Here is a 19,596-nt window from a genome sequence, read left to right on the forward strand (position 1 = left end):
TTTACTCACAGAAGCAGGTGTGCTTTTGCTGAGTTGCTTCTTTGTGACAGGACGAGAAGTTTAATAATTCATCACAGAGTCCATATAGTGGTGTTGGGAAGAGCAGCGGCAGCTTTCAATTTTATATAAACTGCTCTCATTGCCGGAGTTTCCAGTTAGTCTCTAAGTGTAAAGCTCCCACATGCTGAGCTCTCAGAACCTTCCTGGAGGCATGCTCTGTAGACATCTGGACGATGAGAGGCGCTTACGTGTTTTTCTGAACGGCAGCAGTCCCTCTACAGCAGCCGTTATCCACTTTGCTCTCTATGGTTTTGAGACATGGAAATGTAAAAGACCGTGTGGGAGTGTCTGAAATTATTTACTCTGTTGAAAGTTACAAACAGAAAGGATAACACTAAACAGAAAGAAAACTCATTAAGTATAAATAAATAAGCATTTTGAAGGGAAATACATAGAGAATTGCAATTAGTGTAGCTAGGAAAGGAGAGAAGCTAGGCTTAAGAAGTAAGTACAGTAAAGTGTGTTGGCACAGCAGAGGCGAGTGATTCACTTGCTTATCCCATCTCTGTAGCTCATTCTAGGTATACCGATCAAGTAAATCCTTATTGCAGATTAGAAAGAAGCATTCTTAGTAGCACCACTGTCTTTTGATCTGGCACTGCGAGGGAGTAAGCCAGTTTGGGGAAAAGAATATTTTCTAAGTTTTCCAGCTTGTATTTCCCAATGTGGCATTTGTTAACTGACGCTGACATTTCCATTGAGGGGTGCTATTAGATGATTTGGGCATCAGGTAAATCTAGCTTTACATTTTAGGTATGCTTTTTAAAAATTAATTGTAATTAAATAATTTTTAACAATGTAATTTAGCATAGTTCTCTGTTAAATCTCAACATGCTAAGACCGTGTTGCTAGAGACACCACATACCTCGATTGTAAGACAAGTTGGAAGTGAACAGACTGAAAACTTGCCCCCAGCTGACTCACTTTCGGAGAGCTAGAACCTTGTCCAGGTCGCTGGGGAAGGAAAGGCAGCCAGTGCTCAGATGTGAACCTTACAGACTTCAGTACCAGCCTGCCAGGCAGGAAGGGGACACTTGTGCAATAGGGGCCCTACAGGTGTGTGGGTAGCCAGCTGCTCTCGGATTGGTCTGGAGGCTTGCTCCACAGGAGGAGACTCATGAATGAAAGTGTAAACCCCAGTAAGATCCTTGGCTGGAGAAGTCATAGGCCCTAATGGGGAGCTTGTTGTTTAGTTAAGCCGATAGTGTCAGTACCCTCTGAATAGTTTATACCTACAGACAAATCCTGCTGTCTTAGGGTTATACCTACAGACAAATCCTGCTGTCTTAGGGTAACTGTTGCTGTGACGAAACATCATGACCAACAACAGCTCCAAGGAGGCTAACATATCCTGAATCACAGTCCATTAATGGAAGCCAAGGGAGGAGCTCTAACAGGGCAGGAACCTGGAGGGCTACTTACTGGCTTGCTTCTCATGGCTTGCTCAGCCTGCTTTTTTATAGAACCAAGGACTATCAGCTCAGGGATGGCCCCATCTATAATGATTTGGGCTCTCCCCATTCAGTCATTAATTAGGAAAATGCTCTACATGCTTGCCTACAGCCTGATCTTATGGAGACATGTTCTCAGTTGAGTTTCCCTTGTCTCAGATGACACTAGCTTGTATTAAATTGACATAAAAAGTAGACAGGACACTATACTTTTGTTTTTAATGAGAAAGACAAGTACAGTGAATAGGGGGCAAAAGCAGAGCTTTTAAAGGTGCTGAGCCCTAAATAAAACATGTATATACAATCCCCTCTAAGGCTCGGACACCATGGAAGAGGAGGCAGAAAGAGTGGAAGAGCTGGGGGTAGGGAGAAGGACGATGAAATGCCATTTCCTTCATGAGACACAGCCTAGGCTAGCTTTGCAGTTGGAGTCAGTCATTTCAGTACTAACTATGTTCTCTGTACTCCTGTATCTTATTCTTTTGTTTTCCTATATTTCATTTTATCTTTGTGATTTGATTTCCTCAGACTATAAATTGTATGTAATTATAAAATTTTTGATAATTTTATAGGTGAATATAATTAGGTCTAGGTGAATATAATTACCAATTCTGCACTTCGTAGAAATTAAAATATATTCAGCTGAAGGTTATTAGACAACATATTTTCGGCTGGGGAGATGGCTTAGTAAAGGCTTGCCTTGCAAGCATAAGGACCTGGGTTTGATTCCTGGGCATGGTGGCTCCTGCTTGAACAAGCATGGAGGAGACAGTACAGGCAGATCTCTGGGATTCGCAGGTGAGCCAGCCTTACTTGCTTGGCAATTCCCAGGCTGTGAAAGACTAAAAGAAAGATGGACGATGGCTGAGGAGAGAAGCCAGAGGTTGTCTTGTGATCGCCAGAGGCACATGCGAATGAATACATGCACATATGCATGCAGAAGACATTCAGTGCAGATTTAGGTTTATTCAGAACCTAATGCTACTTCTTTAAGTATGCATCTATCTGAAGCCTTATGCCTTTAGTAAAGCAAGCTAAGACATGTATCTCAGTTTATCAAATTGTCTTTCCATATGGAGTATATTTCAAAAGATTGTTTCTGTACAAACATTGGCTCTTTCATTTATATAATTGATATGTAAAAGTTGGCTATTGTTTTCTTGGTTTCTTTTTATATACAATACTTGGTGATGTAAGTTTCAATCTGGTGTTTAAAAGCTGTTTATAAATTAACTCTGGTCCCTGTCAGAACAAGCCTGCTATTTATTCTCTTGCTTTTCTAGTCTTACTAATACATATTAAGTACACTTCCTTTTCGGCAACTTTTTGGAGATTTCATTTTAAAGCTTCAATTATGTCTATTTTACTAATTAAGGAAAATGAAGTGGTTAGGTGCCTCCTGTTATTTAGAAGGAACACGCCATTATTGCACATAGTGTTAGTCATTGTTAACAAGCTTGTGTTACTGTGTTTTAGGTGACTGTAGAGACAGAAAAAGAAAACTGTCGAGGAACTCAGACCATTGAGCACGTGTCACTTGAATGAACCTGAAGAATCTGGCTTATTGGGGCAGCTGACAGCAGAAAATGAAAAGTAGTGTGGCACACATGAAGGTGAGTGTTGGAAACTTGAAGATGTAAGCTCATAGTCAGCTGATGCCTGTGCCTTAACCAAAGATGCTTTCCTAGAGCAAAACAGCCCCTTCAGACAGCAGCGGGGGCTCAGGCGTGCTCTGACCCCTCAACACAGCTTCAAACAAAGAGGACCAGGTAGGAATAACACTGAGTAAAGGGACAGCTGAGAAAGCATGCTGGAGATCCCCTTTTTCCTCTCCCTCTCTCCCTCTCCCTCTCTCCCCCCCCTCTCTCTCCCTCTCTCCCTCTCTCCCTCTCTCTCTCCCTCTCTCCCTCTCTCTCTCCCCCTCTCTCTCTCCCTCTCTCCCTCTCTCCCTCTCTCTCTCTCCCTCTCTCTCTCTCCCTGTCTCTCTCCCTCTCTCTCTCTCCCTCTCTCTTTCTCCCCCCCACCTCTCTCTCTCTCTCTCTCCCTCTCTCCCTCTCTGTGTATGTGTGTGTGTGTGTGTGTGTACTCGTGCGTGCATGCGTGTATGCTGTGACAAAACACCGTGACTGAAAAGCATCTTGTGAAGGAAGGAAAGAAAGAGTTTATTCAGCTTACATATCCACAGCACTGTTCATTGTCAAAGCCAGTCAGGACAGGAACTCACACAGGGCAGGAGCTGATGCAGAGGCAGTGGAGGGGTGCTGCTTACTGGCTTGCTCAGCCTGCTTTCTTATAGAACCCAGGACCACCAGCCCTAGGATGGCACCACCCACAGTGGGCTGGGCCCTCCCCATCATCCACTAAATAAGAAAATGACCTATAGCCAGATGGTATGATAGAGACATATTTTCAATTGAGGTTCCCTTCTTTCATATAACTCTAGTTTAGTGTGTCAAGTTGACATAAGACTAGCCAACACATTGTGTATATACATATGTATATTACTTGTATACATATGAAATTATATACATATATGTAATTGCATACATGAGACATACATAATTACATGCATGTGAGTCTACATGAATCATATAATGAATACATGTGAAAAAAGGAATAACAAGTAGTGTTAGCAATGATAGCATCATTCTCATGGAGTGTGCTTTCCTGAGTGATGCGCAAGGAAGAGTTCCTTCCTTCAGTCAGTCTAGACTCTTTCCTGCTTGTCTAGTCACTTCATATGTGGAAGTGGGCTTTCGTGTTGTACTTTACTTTAGATGTTTGTTTATTCGACGAATGAAGAGTGAATTAAGTTGCAGTGACTTCTCAGTCCTTTGTAACAAAAATGAACAAAATTTCTTTATCACTGTATTTTATTTTGTGGTATGAGGAAACAAAGTAAATCATAAACTTGATTATAAATAAGCTATAATAAGTAAGCCAGTAGTATATTAGAATGTTACCTGTAAGCTTTGACCTATGGAGAAAAGAAATGGAGTAAGGGGGACTGTTGTGTTGCACCTTGTAGTGGGGGATAAGTACAGGACCTATTGTGACAGAAGGTAGCCAGTCAGTCATTTGAGGAGAGACTTCTTAGAAGCAAGAGAGTTGACTGTGTAGATATCCAGTGGGGAGAATGCATCAGAAAGTGGGGACAGGAAGTGCAGAGGCCGGTGTGACTGCAACGGATGCTGGAGAGTTGTAGAATGTGAGATCAGAACAATAACAAGGAACAGTAAATCCATGGGCTTTCAGAAGTCTGCCTGAGTGGTCTTGGAAAGTCGGCCAGCCATTGAACTTCTTTGTCTTGTGAGGTTCATAAGCCAGTGTATTGGAGTCAGTGAAAGGAAAGATAGATTTTTGCTTAATTACAGATACATGCACATATCCCTTCAATTGTCCCATTAGCTCTGTACCCCTGAACTTCTTTGAAGAGAGAAGTAGACTGAGCCCCTTTGCTGTACATAGCATGTGCTGTCAAAGCTGGTTCTCTTGTCTTTTTCCATTCTCCAGGGTGTGAGAACCTCTGGCCTGTGTGCTCAGTGGACAGTCAGCCTCTTGTTACTTGTTTCCATTGGCAGGGGCTCACTAACCCTGTCAGTAGAGTTTTTCCTACATTGGTCTGAAATCTATTGCTTTTGAATTTGTGTTCATTAGTCTACAGTTAATTTATCAAGGGCTCATTAAGTGGTTGACAGAATGGTAAAAGCCGGTGTCAGCAGAGAAAGGACACTTGTGAGGACTGTGAGCCTCATGCAAGTATTCATCTTTAGTCGGATACCTCTAAAGGGAGAGAACGGCGTAACCCTTCCTGTGCTCTTTTCAGTGGTCTCGCTTGTGGTCCTTAAGGGTCTCGGTGGCACCATACCAATCAAGAAATAGGTGGCTTTAGTAACCATGTCCTTCAGACTCAGTGGCCAGCTGTATTCACTCTGCCTCTATCATTCATTTGAATTAGCCATTAGCAATTAACTAGAGTGGCAGGAACCATTCTCTACCCTCCTCCAGGGACTTATGGACCTACTAGAGGTGCTCAGAGCGCCTGAGCAGACTCAGGCCCCGCTCCACGAACCCCATAGGTCATTACACTGAGTGACTAAACAGCATCACCGGACTTTATTTTGCTAACAAATTTGGAGAATTTTTTAAAGTAATTTTGACTGTATTACTTTCTCAAGTAAGTTGTGTTGATTTAATCTAAAATTATGACAAGGGAAATTCATATTCTTAATATTTTTGTTATGCCTACAAATATTTTTTAATTCAGTGACCTTCTGTCCCCACCCACACTGCATGCAAACCACCATGAGATCTATGGGCCACAGTGATTGTTCCCTCCTGAAGATCTCATGTTACCATTACTGCAGTGTGCCAGTCATTTGTTACTTGATTGTATTTACATAATCCTCTGATTCACGACTTCTGTGGTTTTGGCTTCTCCCTCTTGTTCACAGCAGCTGTTGCGGAGATGTGTTAAAAATCATTAGCACAGAATTGAGGCTGTCTTCCTAATGTAGTCAAAATAATTGCCTCTCTTATAAAAAAATGTGGGTAGGGTAATTGTAATGTTATCTGTCTCCCCTGTGTCTGACTCTCTCTCTCTCTCTCTCTCTCTCTCTCTCTTACATGGGCTAATCTGGTTAACACACAAATCTACATAAACTCTCTACAATAAACAATAATTCCTGGTGTGAAGATCTTCAGTTCCTCTGTTCGTTCTTGTATTTTGTGTCCCTCTGAATGAGTACACAGGGGAAACTGTAGCTCATGATAAATAATCAGTAAATAACCATAGTTTATAGTGCCTGTTGAGTGTGGTAGATCTTGTATATATTTGACCTAGAATGTTTTGAGGTGTGGGAAGTTTCTGGGGTGTGGAACCCTCAGGCAAGCTGAGCAGATGCTCTGCAGGGCGTTAAAACTTCAGTGCTGGGGATAGGGTCTTGGTATACAATTTTATAAAGCCTGTATCATACATACTAAATAATTCTGCTTCATTGCATTTATTTATGTTTTAAGATATGTTGGTTGTGTTTGAGGGAGAGGGATGAAGGGAGATGCCTCCTGTTTTTAGGCAGGGTCTCTTTTTGATTCTGCCACTGTTCTACCTATGGGAACTTCTGACCACTTAAGTCTCCAACTCCCACAGAGCATAGGAGTGCAGAACTATAGATGGGTACCACCTACTGCTTTCAGTTTTTTATATGGGTCCTAAGAATTGAACTTAGGCTGTCAGGCATGTGCTATTAATATTTATATTCCTTTATTCATCTCCTCAGCCCCCTATTGTATTTCTTGGTAAAATTTTATATATATATATATATATATATATATATATATATAGACACACACACATACATATACAAGATCAATCTTTTAAGACGGCCTTATGTAATTCAGGGCGCCTAAAGCTGTCTGGATCACAAAGAAAAATTGTAAGTAATTTGTAAAGTACTGTTAATCTGTTTAGATACGTATCATTGTGTATATATTTTAGTGTAACTAGTCTTGAGCCATTCCTCCGTTTCTTTTTGACCTTCTTTGGAAGCAGCCCTCTGGTCAGGACAGAAGGGAGACCCACAGTTCACACCGCCGGAGCTGCTCCCCAGAAGACAGGTACCTGTCCTCTCTGAACTCCTTATGTCCATCAAGTTGTTTGTATGCTTTTTGGTTTGGTTTGGTTTGGCTTTTGTGTTTGTTTATTGCTTTTTGTTTGCTTTTGTTGTTTTTCGAGGCAGAGTTCCTCTGTGTAACTCTGGCTGTACTGGAACTTGCTCTGTAGACTAGGCTGGTCTTGAACACAGAGATCTGCCTGCCTCTGCCTCCTGAGTTCTGGGATTAATGTTCTGTGACACCACCCAGATTCTTTGATTCTTAATTTTAGGGTGGACATTGAAGTACTGCTTTTGCTGTTATAGCTCGCTTATATATTCACACACCTTTTTATATTAAGTTTATATTATGGCATGATTATATTGAAATAATAAAAATAGTACCAGTACTATAGCCGTATCATTTACTCTGTGAGGGTCACTAAAATAACCCTCAGGGGAGGCACCCTAGGCCTTCAGACCTATTCCATCCTGCCAGAGGACTCCTGGGACTTTTGCTTTAGGTCCTTGCTTGTGACCACTGTCACCCTTACCAGTCACCTACTCTATGCCAGTCCCAGACACACACAGGTGCAAGGTTATTGTAGATATGTATATGAAACACAAATTATAGTACCATGAAGGTTATATATTTAACTTCCCTTAATGCTCTCTGATTTTATTGAGTTTTAAGCGTCAAACAATAGATTAATGGGATCCATTCTTGTTTGTTCAATGTTTTCAGTACTGTAGTTTTCAGAATGATATCTAATGAGTCTAATGTTTAGAGTAGTGTTAACTAGAATAACAGTTACTGACATTGCTCGCACTTGCTCAGTATAGCTACAAGGAGGTCTTTGTAACAAAGCCTCTTTCTGCCCATCATGTATAGTCTCTAGATTTATTCCTTTACCAAGGGCGGTGTGAATCAGGATGAGTGAATCTGGTTAGTTCCAGGAGTTGTTTTGCTGTGCCCATGCTAGACGCTTTTGTAATTCAGACCGTGGATCAGTACCAGGACAATGAGCCATTAGTTAAAATAGTTCATTAAGATGTGGTGCCGTTGTAAAGCCCCTTAGCATCACTGATACTGGACTTTCCAAGTATAACAGAGTTGTTTTCAAAGTACAACTTGGGTTTTCTTCTGTGTTAGATATACAGAACAAGAGCGGTCCCCCCGGGATAGAGATTACTCTGATTACAGCCGGTCAGACTATGAGCGATCTAGAAGAGGATACTCTTACAATGACAGCATGGAATCACGGTAAGTGTTGGAGTCTTACTGCAGAAAAGTGATCCTTTACATAGTATATGACTAGCCTTCTGTCGGAGACTGGGTCTAACACATCCCAGGCTGATCTGTACTGAAAAGGCTGAGAATGACCTTGAACTTGTGATCTTCCCACCTCTACCTTCTGAGCACTGGGATTACAGCCTGCACTGTCATGCCCAGTGTGTGTGGTGCTGGGGATCCAAACCTGGGCTTTGCACATGTTACACGTACTCAGCCCAAGTTCTCTTTACTCTGTGTAATGAAAACAAAGGTTAACACAAGCAGCTATTGGTGCTTGCATGCTTTTAGGGGCCAGGCTTATAAGCAGGGCTTTGTGTGAATTAAGTCTTAAGACAACAAATAAATATAGTAGATACTGCCTGTTTTATGACTGAAGAAACTTGGGTCTAAAATGCGTAGTCATTCATATTTTTGAAACCTAACAGTGTCAAGAGGGATCTGACTGACCTTGACCAAGGTGTCGTCCACGTTGTACCGCAGTATGGCGTGTGTTCTGTGATTTTCCTTAGGAGCTACATTAAAGGAAAGGTGTATGTGGTCACATAGGCATCGTATTCTCTAGTAATACTGAGAATGAAATTCCTAATTTGTACGAGTTCCCCCACCCCCACCCCGCCCCAAATAAATGACTTTTATTTGAGTCTTGGAAAACTTGGCTACTCTGTTCCTCCAGTCAACAGTTTTCTGGTTGATAATTGATACTACATCTTGATCTTAATTTTGTCTCCAAAGCCCACAGGCTTTGTAACCCCTGCCTGTGTTACTTTAGTATAACTCCTTATGTTTGGTCCAGTGTAGGGGTATAAAGTCTCATGAGGCCCTCCGTCATACTGTAAAGCAAACAGACTAGGTTTTACTTTCAATATAAAGTTGAGGGCTAGAGAGATGCCTCAGCAGTTAAGAGCAGAGCACTGGTTGCTCTTAACTCCCATATGTAAGTGTACTCACATAAACAAACAAACAAACAAATACATCTTTTTTTAAAAGAGTGAATAGTTGCAAAATATTTCATGAACGTTTCTGTCTGGATTGCATCTGCACAGTGAGAATGAGTCAGGTCACTGGATGGAAGTGACTGCATCTGCTGGGGCACCCCAGCTTCTCTCAGCACTCAAGGAGTGCTGGTCACCTCTGCCAGAGCGGCTCTCCCGGAGCATGTTGCTAGCAGATCAGCTAGAGTTTGCGCCAGCCCTCTTGCTGGCCACTTGGGGGTTTTATGTTTTTAGAGGAAATAAAAGCTGAGTTTTAAAAGGTGTTAAAGAAAAGATACATACATTAAAGGAAAGAGTAACTGTAACTAGAAAATGGGCCTTCCCACAGCATCTTAGTAACAGGGGCCCCTGGAACTTCGATAAAAACAGCAATTCTTTCAAGTGACAGTTTCAACTCTTAGGTTTTTATAATACATTTCCATTTAAATGTAACATTATAAAAATAAACTCTTATTTCTTCTCTGTACAGTTTACCAGATGTACCACAAACTACTTCATCTTAATTTTCATGCCACGCTTTTGCCTGCTTAGAAACTGTGTTTTCCATCATCTCTAGTATAAGCATTTTAACAGATACTGGTTGGCTTTTGGAGTGTGTTTTGATTCAGATACTGCTGCCATGCTAGATTCTTCACTATTTCTAGTTGCTATTGTCTGGTCTTAATGCCACTGCTCAGTTTTGCAGCATGTGGCCCTCTTAGGTAAAGAGTGTCACCCTCACAGCTCGAAGCCATGCTAAAGCCTACTTTAAGCCTTAGCCCTGAGTCAGGTATCCTCCCTGTGAGTATTGCTTCACCATCCTGAACCTTTCGTCTCTTACAGTCTCACTCATTCTCTCTGCACTTCGTTGTAAGAATGACTGTATGTTCTCCCTCACCTCCCACCCCTTTTTATAGAAGTAGGGACCGAGAAAAACGCAGAGAAAGAGAGAGAGATGCAGATCATCGGAAACGGTCCCGGAAATCGCCATCCCCCGACAGAAGGAGTCCAGCCCGAGGCGTAAGGCAGAGTTCTCCTCAGGAAGAACCTACATGGAAGAAGAAGAAGGATGAGCTGGACCCGCTGCTCACCCGCACTGGGGGCGCGTATATCCCTCCTGCGAAGCTCAGGATGATGCAGGAGCAGATCACAGATAAAAGCAGGTACGCTGATGTACTGCACCTCCAAAGCAAAGATGGCCTCTCCCAGCAAGGAATAGAGTAATGTCGTCAGCTCTGGTTGTTAAGAGTGTACTTCGTTTACCATGATAGAGATGACAAGTTGTAGACCTCTTGTACTTCCTGCAGAACCTGTATACTGCTTGTTGTGCTATTAGCTCATAACTTTTCTCATGTCTCTCTCTCTCTCTCTCTCTCTCTCTCTCTCTCTCTGTGTGTTTGTGTGTGTATGTGTATGTGTGTGTGCACATGTGCATGTATATACTCCTACATATTTGTGTTACTCACATACTTATAGCTGTGAGGATAAGCCAGAGGATAGCTTTGAGGCACTGTCCATTTTTATTTCTTTTTCTTTTTGAGACTGGGTCTCTCAGTGGTCTGAAACTTGCCAAGTGGGTCCAGGCTGGCGGGCCAGCAAGCCGCAGGGTGCACTTGTCTCATCTCTGTTCTCAGTGTGCTGCACTGTTTCAGGCATTTTTTTACATGGACTTGGAAGTGGATGTTGGGACCTGATGTTTGTGTGTGTGTGTGTGTGTGTGTGTGTGTCAGAGCTTGCTGCCAGAGATCTTTGAAATGTAGCGTGGGAGATAGAGTGAGAGCTGACCTCCATTAGTGCCAGCGTCCCCGCCTAGGCGTATGTTCACAAAGGCAGCACAGAGGAGGTGGGGGAAGTATCTTCCCAATCCAGTGCAAAGCGTTCTTTCCAGTGGTGAAAGGAGAGTGTTAGTGATTGAATTACTGCATCTTCGGTACAGTAGGCAGGGGGAGAGCTAGCAACATACACAAGTTTAAGCAGTTCTAGGAGAAAATTCATGCATAGTGGGGGTCTCCATGGGCAGAAGGTAGAAATGCAAGAGGAGTCTGTAGGTTTTCCTTCGTGGAGTTAGAGCTCCTGAGTTGGAAATGTCACTGTGCTTGATGTCTTCCAGTTTCCTAGGTGGCTGTGATTATGCCCGAGCACTGTCTTACTGGCTAGGTTAGTTACTAACTCATAGATCTGTTCCTCTAGAGATAGGAACTTACCAAAGTGTGTGCAGTGGGATATTGGGTCACCTTTGCCATAGGTGTGGACAGTAAGAGGCAAAGAGGTTGATTGATAGAGAATTTTGAAGCAGCAGCAAAATATGAATTGCAAGTCAGTCTGTCAGTCTGCCTCTCATCCTCATTGTTTATGGCAGTTCTAAGCAATGACCTAATGACTGAGTATCAGTGACCTAGTACCCAGCAGCACCCACCTCACTGCTGCTCTCTGCAGGACTGCATCACTCCAGCTTTCTGTAGCTCCCTACATGAAATTCAGGCAGTCGGATCAAGAATCTGGGTTGGGAAAAATGCATTTTATTTTTATTAATCCCTAACTAAATTTTAGCATTTCTTTCTACTGGAAGTGTAACTATAGTATACATACTATACTATTTGGTACGTTATGGATACTGTGTAATGCTGTGTTTGGCCGTGTTCCTTGGAATTCAGATTGGTACTTGGCTTCCTACCACTTGGTATTTTCTGTCTGAAGATGCTCAGAGCACACTGGATCAAGCCTGCTCTTTTTTTGTGCTCTGATGACTATCTGGGGATCTGTTGTAACCATTTGTATTATATGCGTTTCAGGAGGCCTACTAATTTCACTAGACTTCAAAGAAGCAGATAGAGAAAAAGGCTCTGGTTTCCTACAGAGATGTAATTACAAAAATCACAAGTTCTTAAAGAGCTTTAAAAGACCTAGGGCCTTATCAAGTTAAGTGCAATACATCCAATCGAGGCTGAAATGCCCAAATGGAAGTTTAAAGCAGCCCAGCCTTATAGCTTTCAGCTAGGCAGCTCCCGGCTATCTGCTTAAACAGAAGGTCTTTCAGATGCTCAAGACAGCATGTCAATTCCAAGGTCCCATGTGACGGTCCCTTCTTTTGGTATTTTTTAGCTTAGCATATCAGAGGATGAGCTGGGAGGCTCTGAAGAAATCCATCAATGGTCTCATCAACAAGGTCAACATCTCTAATATAAGCATTATTATCCAAGAGCTCCTTCAAGAGAACATTGTCAGAGGGAGGTAAGTAGCCAGTGCCTTGTATATTTCATAGTAACTCATTTAAAGAAGCATAATGTCTCTGTGAACAGTAAGCATTGATTTGTTACGCTACTTCATTTTAAAGGTATTTGTGAATGTTTATTTGAAATACAGTTCTTTTAAAATGTAGGCTGTTAAATAACTTAAACCATGTTGTTCAAGATTAATAAACCAGTGCTTTTTGAGATTTGCTATCATGCCATAGTTTTGCGTGGACATTTACTGAATGTCTCCAATAATTTAAATCCATGAGGCATAACAATTATTAAAATATGCTATTTCAAACCACTTTAATTTTTTTAATTAACATAAAATCTTTATAAATTTTTTAGTAACAGGGTGCTACTTTAATATGTATATTCTGTGTTGTCATGTGTCAGGATTTCTTTAATTTTTTTTAATTCTGAGTGGCATTCCATTGTGTGAATGACATTCCCTGTCTGTCATTAACATGGCACTTGCTCCATTTGGCTCTTGTGGGTAATGGTGTAGGGGTGTGCGGTGTAGCTCAGAGGCTTAGTCTTTTCCCTGCTGGCTGCACTGCTGTGCATTCCTGTTCACAGTCCATGTGTGTTTCCTGTTCTCTGCCTCCTTGGAAACACTCACCTTTGGTTATTTTTATGGCAACCATTATCTAGGTATGAAATGATACATCGTGTGCCTTGACTCTGTATTCGTCTGATAGGTGATGCTTCATGTCAGCATGTCTGTATTGTCTTGAAATGTCCATTTAGATGTTTTGTCAGGTTTTGAAACTGCAATGTTTTATTACTTTTGGCAGATATTTTGGATATTAGCTCCTTATGAGATAAATGGCTTGCAGATCCTTTCTCCCATTCTGTATTTGTCTCTTGGCTTCTTGCATGATTTCTAGCACTGTCCAGAGCCTTTTAGATCAGTGCAGTGCCATTCGTCAAGTTTTCTTGGGTTATTTAGTTGTGTTTAGAAATGTGTCAATCCAGGCAGATATTATGGAGCTTCCCTCCTAGAAGTTGTACAGATTCTGTTTATTAATCAGTTTAGATTACTTTGTGTGTGTTGCGTAAGATTAAAGTATGTTTTTATTTCTCTGCATGTTGGCATCTGGCTTTCCTATCACTTTGGAACACACTGCCTTTATGTCAAAATACAATTAAATAAAAATGTATGAATTTATCTCTAGGTGTTTTGTTCTGTTCTATGTTGGTTTCTATTAAGCTTTATGGCAGTACCATGCTGTTTTTATTACTGTGTCTTTGTGTAGTAGTCAGTTTTAAATCAAGTAAAAGGTGTCTCTTGCTTTTTCTTTCTTTCCTGAAGATTTTTTTTGGCTATTTGTATTTTTTATACTCTATATTAATTTTAAGAGCTTTTTTCTTCTGGAAAATGCCACTAGAACTTTGATGGGTATTCCATTGAATTTGGGTAGTATGATGAACAGCATAGCGTGTTCCTGACCCTGGAGGCAGAGTTTCCAGCATCGCTGCTGAGATGGTGTTACCTTTAGGTTTGTTATTTTGTCCTTTATTCCAGTTCACATTCTAAGTAAAGCAGAGTGAGAAGGGGGGATGGCTGGGGAAGATGAGCAAGAAATTTGAAGAAAAATGAAGGGAATCATCATTTTTTATTTGAATTCAAGCAGCTGGTGGTTTGTTGTTTTTTTTTTCTTGTTTTAAAGATTAAAGAAATGGAAATAATATCACATATCTCTTAGTTTTAAATCTGAGTGCTGTTCTGTGTGATTTCACATTACCTTGATTATAATCATTGAAAAATAGGACTAAGCTCAGGGAAGCATGTTGGGGAACAGAAGGTTGGCCAGGAGCCTGCCACTGTCCTTGGAGATAGCAGAGCTCCGTTCCCTTCACCTGGAAAACAGGCCAGGCAGGCGTAGACAAGTGGCCTGGCTCGCTTCCGTCTTAATCCAGGTTCACTTTCTTCTTGCAGCTCAGGAATTGTCTCCGTATTGTTTACAGTAATGTAGCTTGCTGTACCTCACTCTCTTTCTTACACATAAAGAGCGAGCGACTGTTCATGGTGCTCTACCACTGTGTTGTCTGTCGCTTTATCTTACGTCACCCATGTCCTTACCTTTGTGCCGCTAAACCTACACCAACAGAAGGAAACAGCTCAGAGCTGTGTCCCAGCACAGTTATTGTATGTTAAGTGATGGACTCATGTCAGAAACTTTATGCTGTGTAAATTTTATACTCGTCAAGCACCTTGTTTTTAATGCCACTATTTTTTGGTTTTAGTTTATTTAAAATATTTTTCATACAGTATATTTCAATCATGTTTTTCTCTGCCCCAATCCTTTAAGTCTGATTAGATGAAATATGAATAGAAAAACAGTAACTTTATTTAGAGAGAAATTTTTGAAAAAAATTACCTCATTTTATTTTACAATTTTATTTTCATAAAAACATTTTTTAAAATTGATTACCAAGATACACTCTTTTCCCAGGAAATGAAGTAAAGATTTAATTCCGAATGGGCTTTTACTATTCATGATTAGAAAATAGTTTTTCTTGATTTTACATATTTTTCTAAATTGCTTGTTTAACTATTGACTTTTGCTGTATTTTGAATAGAGGATTGCTGTCCAGATCTGTTCTGCAAGCCCAGAGTGCGTCTCCAATCTTCACTCATGTTTATGCAGCTTTGGTGGCAATAATCAACTCAAAATTCCCACAGATTGGAGAATTGATCCTCAAGAGACTAATTCTTAATTTTCGGAAAGGCTATCGAAGGAACGATAAGGTGTGTATGAGTGGCTTATAAGTAGATTGTCACATGAGGTTGTTCCAGTAAGCCAGCATCTATAAAAGTAAGCGTGCTGACTTCACGTGTAAACTGCTCAGTCTGCTAAATAGCCTCTGGCCACTTAGGTGATGACTGCCTGTGTACTTCTTCTACTTTAGCTTTTATAGCCACTTCATGTCACTATTCCTGCATGGAAATGATTCCCTGTGTTCCCTTTTAAAGAACATATTATTGATACAGGAAGACTGATGACAGTTGATGGGTTAATTGTCTTTACTTTGATTTTTCAGCAACTTTGCCTGACTGCTTCAAAATTTGTGGCACATCTTATTAACCAAAATGTGGTAAGTAATTATCCTTAAAGCCTGATCAAGCCCAGTGGGATAAAGACCATGGTCTTGACCCCATTTCCTTTTGTCACTGTTTGGTCATCTTGGGTGCGATTTCAATTGTGTTTTAAATGCACCTGATATTCTTGTATAGAGAAAATCTGTATGTTATAAGGTATTTTGTTAGACTGATGTGACTCAATACTGTGTGTGCTCACTGAGCCACTTAGGAGCACTGGCTGCTCTTTCAGAGGACCTGAGTAAAATTCCCAGCACTACATAGCAGCTCACAACTGTAACTCCAATTCCAAGGGATCTAACACCATTATACAGAGATATACACACAGGCAAAATACCAGTGCACATGAAATAAAAATAAATCATTAAACAGTGATAACGAGTACATCAGTAGTCGTGCATATCTTTTAGTTTTTTGTTTATTCACTTGTTCAGTGTTTTTGTTGCTTATTAAATGCTGTATTGACTTCTCTGTGGGTATGTGTCCTGTTGCATGGCACCAACTGCAGTGCTCAGCCTAACACATGAACCAGTGTGTGAACACATTGCAGGGCTCACTGCGGTTCATCCCTGACCCATCTCATCAGCAAATGGGTTTGCTTGTTGAGGTCTTCCTCCCTCCCTCCCTCCCCCGCTCCCTCCTTCCCCTCCCTCCTTCCTTATCTTCAGGATGGCTACAGGTTCACTGTGACATCAAGGATGACCTTGAAGTTCTGATCCTCCTGCCTCTGCGTTCTAAGTGTTTGGACTGTAGCCATGCGCCACTATGTCCAGTTGATGGAGTATCAAGGATTGATCCCAGGGCTTCCTGCATGCTAGGCAAGCATTCTGCCAACTAAGCTGTATCCTCAGCCCCGTTAATTCGTTATAACGTTACCTATGCATTCCCTAAATAGAGCATATAGGGAATTTTTATAATGGTTCCGTTTTATTATTTTTAGAGAGCAAAAATTGAGGTAGATTCATTTTTATATAATTTTGTTAGGTTTTGCTTAGCCTTGATTATGTGTACATGCAACAAAAATTACATTAAATAATTGAAAATGGTAATCACTGTTGAAAATTTTGACAGAAAGAAAACTTCATCTTAATGTTGTAGTCATTTATATTTAGGCCCACCTTATGAAGTAGAGGTTAAATAATTGGTATTTTTAAAATCCATGTAGCTTTATTTCGTTGTCTTCTCTGTACTAACTGTTCCTGAGATCATTGTAAACTTTGCCTACAGATACATATTTGTGAAATTCAGTGGGTTGAGTAATTTTGATCTATTTTGAGTGCATATAATGCCATTTTGTTTGATTTTAATTTTTGTATTCCTCCACTGTTCTGTGGAGTGTATTGCCTTCTGCTCAGCCTTGGAAATGAAGCTGTTTGTATTCCTGGTCACAGACCCTCCCATAGGTACCACCCTTCTTATACAGTGCCCATATATGTGGGGAGATGCTAATGCACTCAGTCTTTATTATAACCACATGACAGCTTATTTTGTTAAAATGTAAAAGAGTTCCAAGAGCAGACACTGGAAAGAATTAAACTTTAGTGTCATAAAAAATAAGTTACTTAAGAGCAGGGAAACAGATAACCTTTCTGTAATAGCAGATATATATTTCTGGTTTTAAATTTTTACTAGTTTACTAGAGATTTTTGTCATTACCACCAAACAGTTAAATATTAAACATTTCAATTTCTCAATTAGATGTAAAGATTTTCTTACAACGATGAACAATAACCCCATTCCTCCCTGTATACCTCCCTCAAAAATTAGTATATTTCTAGTTTTGTACAGTGTAAAGATAATCTCTAGGATTCAGGTTTAGATTGCACTTTAAATATCTTGCTTATAAAGCTATATGACACAATAAGCCTATGGTTTATCTTGTCATAGCACCCTCTTAGTAGAATTATATTCTCACTCTACAAGGCAGTTTTTATAATTGTTAATTTTAAAATATGGACCAGGTAAATAGTTTGATCTTTGGAAAGGAAATAGGCAAGGCCTGTGGCTCCATGGTAACGTGCTTCCATGGTAACGTGCTTTACCTGCAGGCATGAGACCCTGGACTACTTCCTAGTACTGCCATCAAAAAAGGAAATGCATAAGTAAATAAAAAGGAAATATTCACAATTCAGCATCAGTAATCTTTAAAATACTTTATGGTATAATTTTTGTATAAATTTAGCCTGTTTGCTATCTAGTAGAATTACATAGTAAATTGAATTGCCGAACATATATAAAAAGTTGCTATCATGTAAAGGGTATCAAATAAAGAACTGGAGCTGAGAGATGGCTCAGTGGCTTAGAGCGCTGGCTCTTTCAGAGGACTCGGGTTCTGTTCCCAGCATTCATAACCATCTGTAACTTTAGTCCCAAGGCATCCAACTTCCTCTTCATATACATAAATTAAAACGAGTCTACTTGTAGCCATAAACCAGATACTTGTTTCTGTTAGTATAGTGAATTAAAGAAATTATCTAGAAATTTTAATATTTACAAGATAAAACTTATAGGAAAACAATATGTGCATTATGATCATTGTAGAACACTAATTGTGTTTAGAAGCTTGTCAGTAGTAGGTTAATAATGTAAAACCATTTTGTTTCTTTCCTATGTCTGCATTCTGTTAAGGCACATGAGGTTCTGTGCCTGGAGATGCTCACTTTGCTACTAGAGAGACCAACAGATGACAGTGTTGAAGTAGCTATCGGCTTCCTCAAAGAGTGTGGTCTCAAATTAACCCAGGTGTCACCAAGGGGAATTAATGGTAAGTATATATTTTTGGTTTGTATATTCTTTTCTGTCCCCCATGGGGTTTCTCGGTGTAGAATAGGCTGGCCTCGAACTCTGAGATCTGCCTGCTTCTGCCCCCCTGAGTGCTGGGATTAAAGGCATGTACCATCATGCCTGGCTGTGTATTCTTACCAATTATTATTCTAGTGTTAGAGTGATATTTTTTTATTGTCTTTTCCTTCCTCTTAACTTCAGCAATCTTTGAACGACTTCGAAACATTCTACACGAGTCTGAGATCGACAAAAGAGTTCAGTACATGATTGAAGTGATGTTTGCTGTACGGAAGGATGGATTCAAGGACCACCCTGTTATTCTGGAAGGACTTGATTTAGTGGAAGAGGACGATCAGTTTACACATATGCTCCCCTTAGAGGATGACTACAATCCAGAAGATGTTCTTAGTAAGCTTAGGGTGTGGGAAGCAGTAGTGGGGTATCAATATGTGAATGCAGGAAAGAAACACCTAACTTTCTATTTATTTTTTTAAGATGTTTTCAAGATGGATCCTAATTTTATGGAGAATGAAGAGAAGTACAAGGCTATTAAAAAAGGTATGTAAGATTTGACAAATAGATTGGATCAGTAGAAATAATGCAGATACAGCCACTGACAGCAGCTCAGCCCCAGTGAAGCCTGCTCTTTGCTTCCTCATGTGTTAACTCTCTTTGTAGTGTTTGCTCCTGCAAGAAACTCACTGTGAATGATGTAGTTCTCTGTCCCTTTGCTTTCCTTTAAGTTGTCCACGTCTTAGGAAGTACTTGTGGATTACCAGGAGCTTTTATTAGGCTTTTTTTCAACATCTACAATCAGTGCCACCCAGCTGATACACAGCTGAGTGCTGATCTCTGTTGGAAGTGTCATATTTTAAAGCCCGTTGAGCTGGTTATGCTTTGAATGTCAGTAGCGTGCTATAGGCTGTAAGTTGGGACAGACTCTTGGTGTGTCGTCTCTGCCATTAGTAGCCAGATGATCTGAAACAAATTATGTTTGATAGAAAAGCCGGGTTAGTAGGGGAAGAGTAAATGCTTTGCATTGCCCTGGGAAGGTGTTTAGACAGTGGTAGCTGCCATTAGTATCTTCCCAGGCATGGGTCTTCCTC

The 19,596-nt window shown here is 40.5% G+C and overlaps 1 protein-coding gene across 4 annotated transcripts in view; it reads left to right on the top strand.

The window, feature by feature from the left end:
* Positions 1–19,596, top strand: part of Cwc22 (CWC22 spliceosome associated protein) — a 50,312-nt gene that overhangs the window by 6,497 nt on the left and 24,219 nt on the right. For 2 of the 4 annotated variants that reach the window (XM_085834740.1, XM_085834741.1), the window contains exons 2-11: positions 2,988–3,124; positions 7,060–7,127; positions 8,256–8,366; positions 10,285–10,530; positions 12,470–12,598; positions 15,187–15,355; positions 15,649–15,702; positions 18,335–18,470; positions 18,692–18,898; positions 18,986–19,048. In XM_085834740.1, coding sequence (XP_085690866.1) covers positions 3,098–3,124; positions 7,060–7,127; positions 8,256–8,366; positions 10,285–10,530; positions 12,470–12,598; positions 15,187–15,355; positions 15,649–15,702; positions 18,335–18,470; positions 18,692–18,898; positions 18,986–19,048 — 1,210 coding nt within the window. In that variant the 5' untranslated portion in view covers positions 2,988–3,097. The remainder of the gene's footprint in view (positions 1–2,987; positions 3,125–7,059; positions 7,128–8,255; positions 8,367–10,284; positions 10,531–12,469; positions 12,599–15,186; positions 15,356–15,648; positions 15,703–18,334; positions 18,471–18,691; positions 18,899–18,985; positions 19,049–19,596) is intronic. The other 2 variants (XM_021186238.2, XM_085834742.1) reach the window with 2 other exon arrangements.

Source organism: Mus caroli, unplaced genomic scaffold (genome assembly GCF_978045245.1).
Source record: "Mus caroli unplaced genomic scaffold, Mus_caroli_1 scaffold_2, whole genome shotgun sequence".
NCBI lineage: Eukaryota > Metazoa > Chordata > Mammalia > Rodentia > Muridae > Mus > Mus caroli.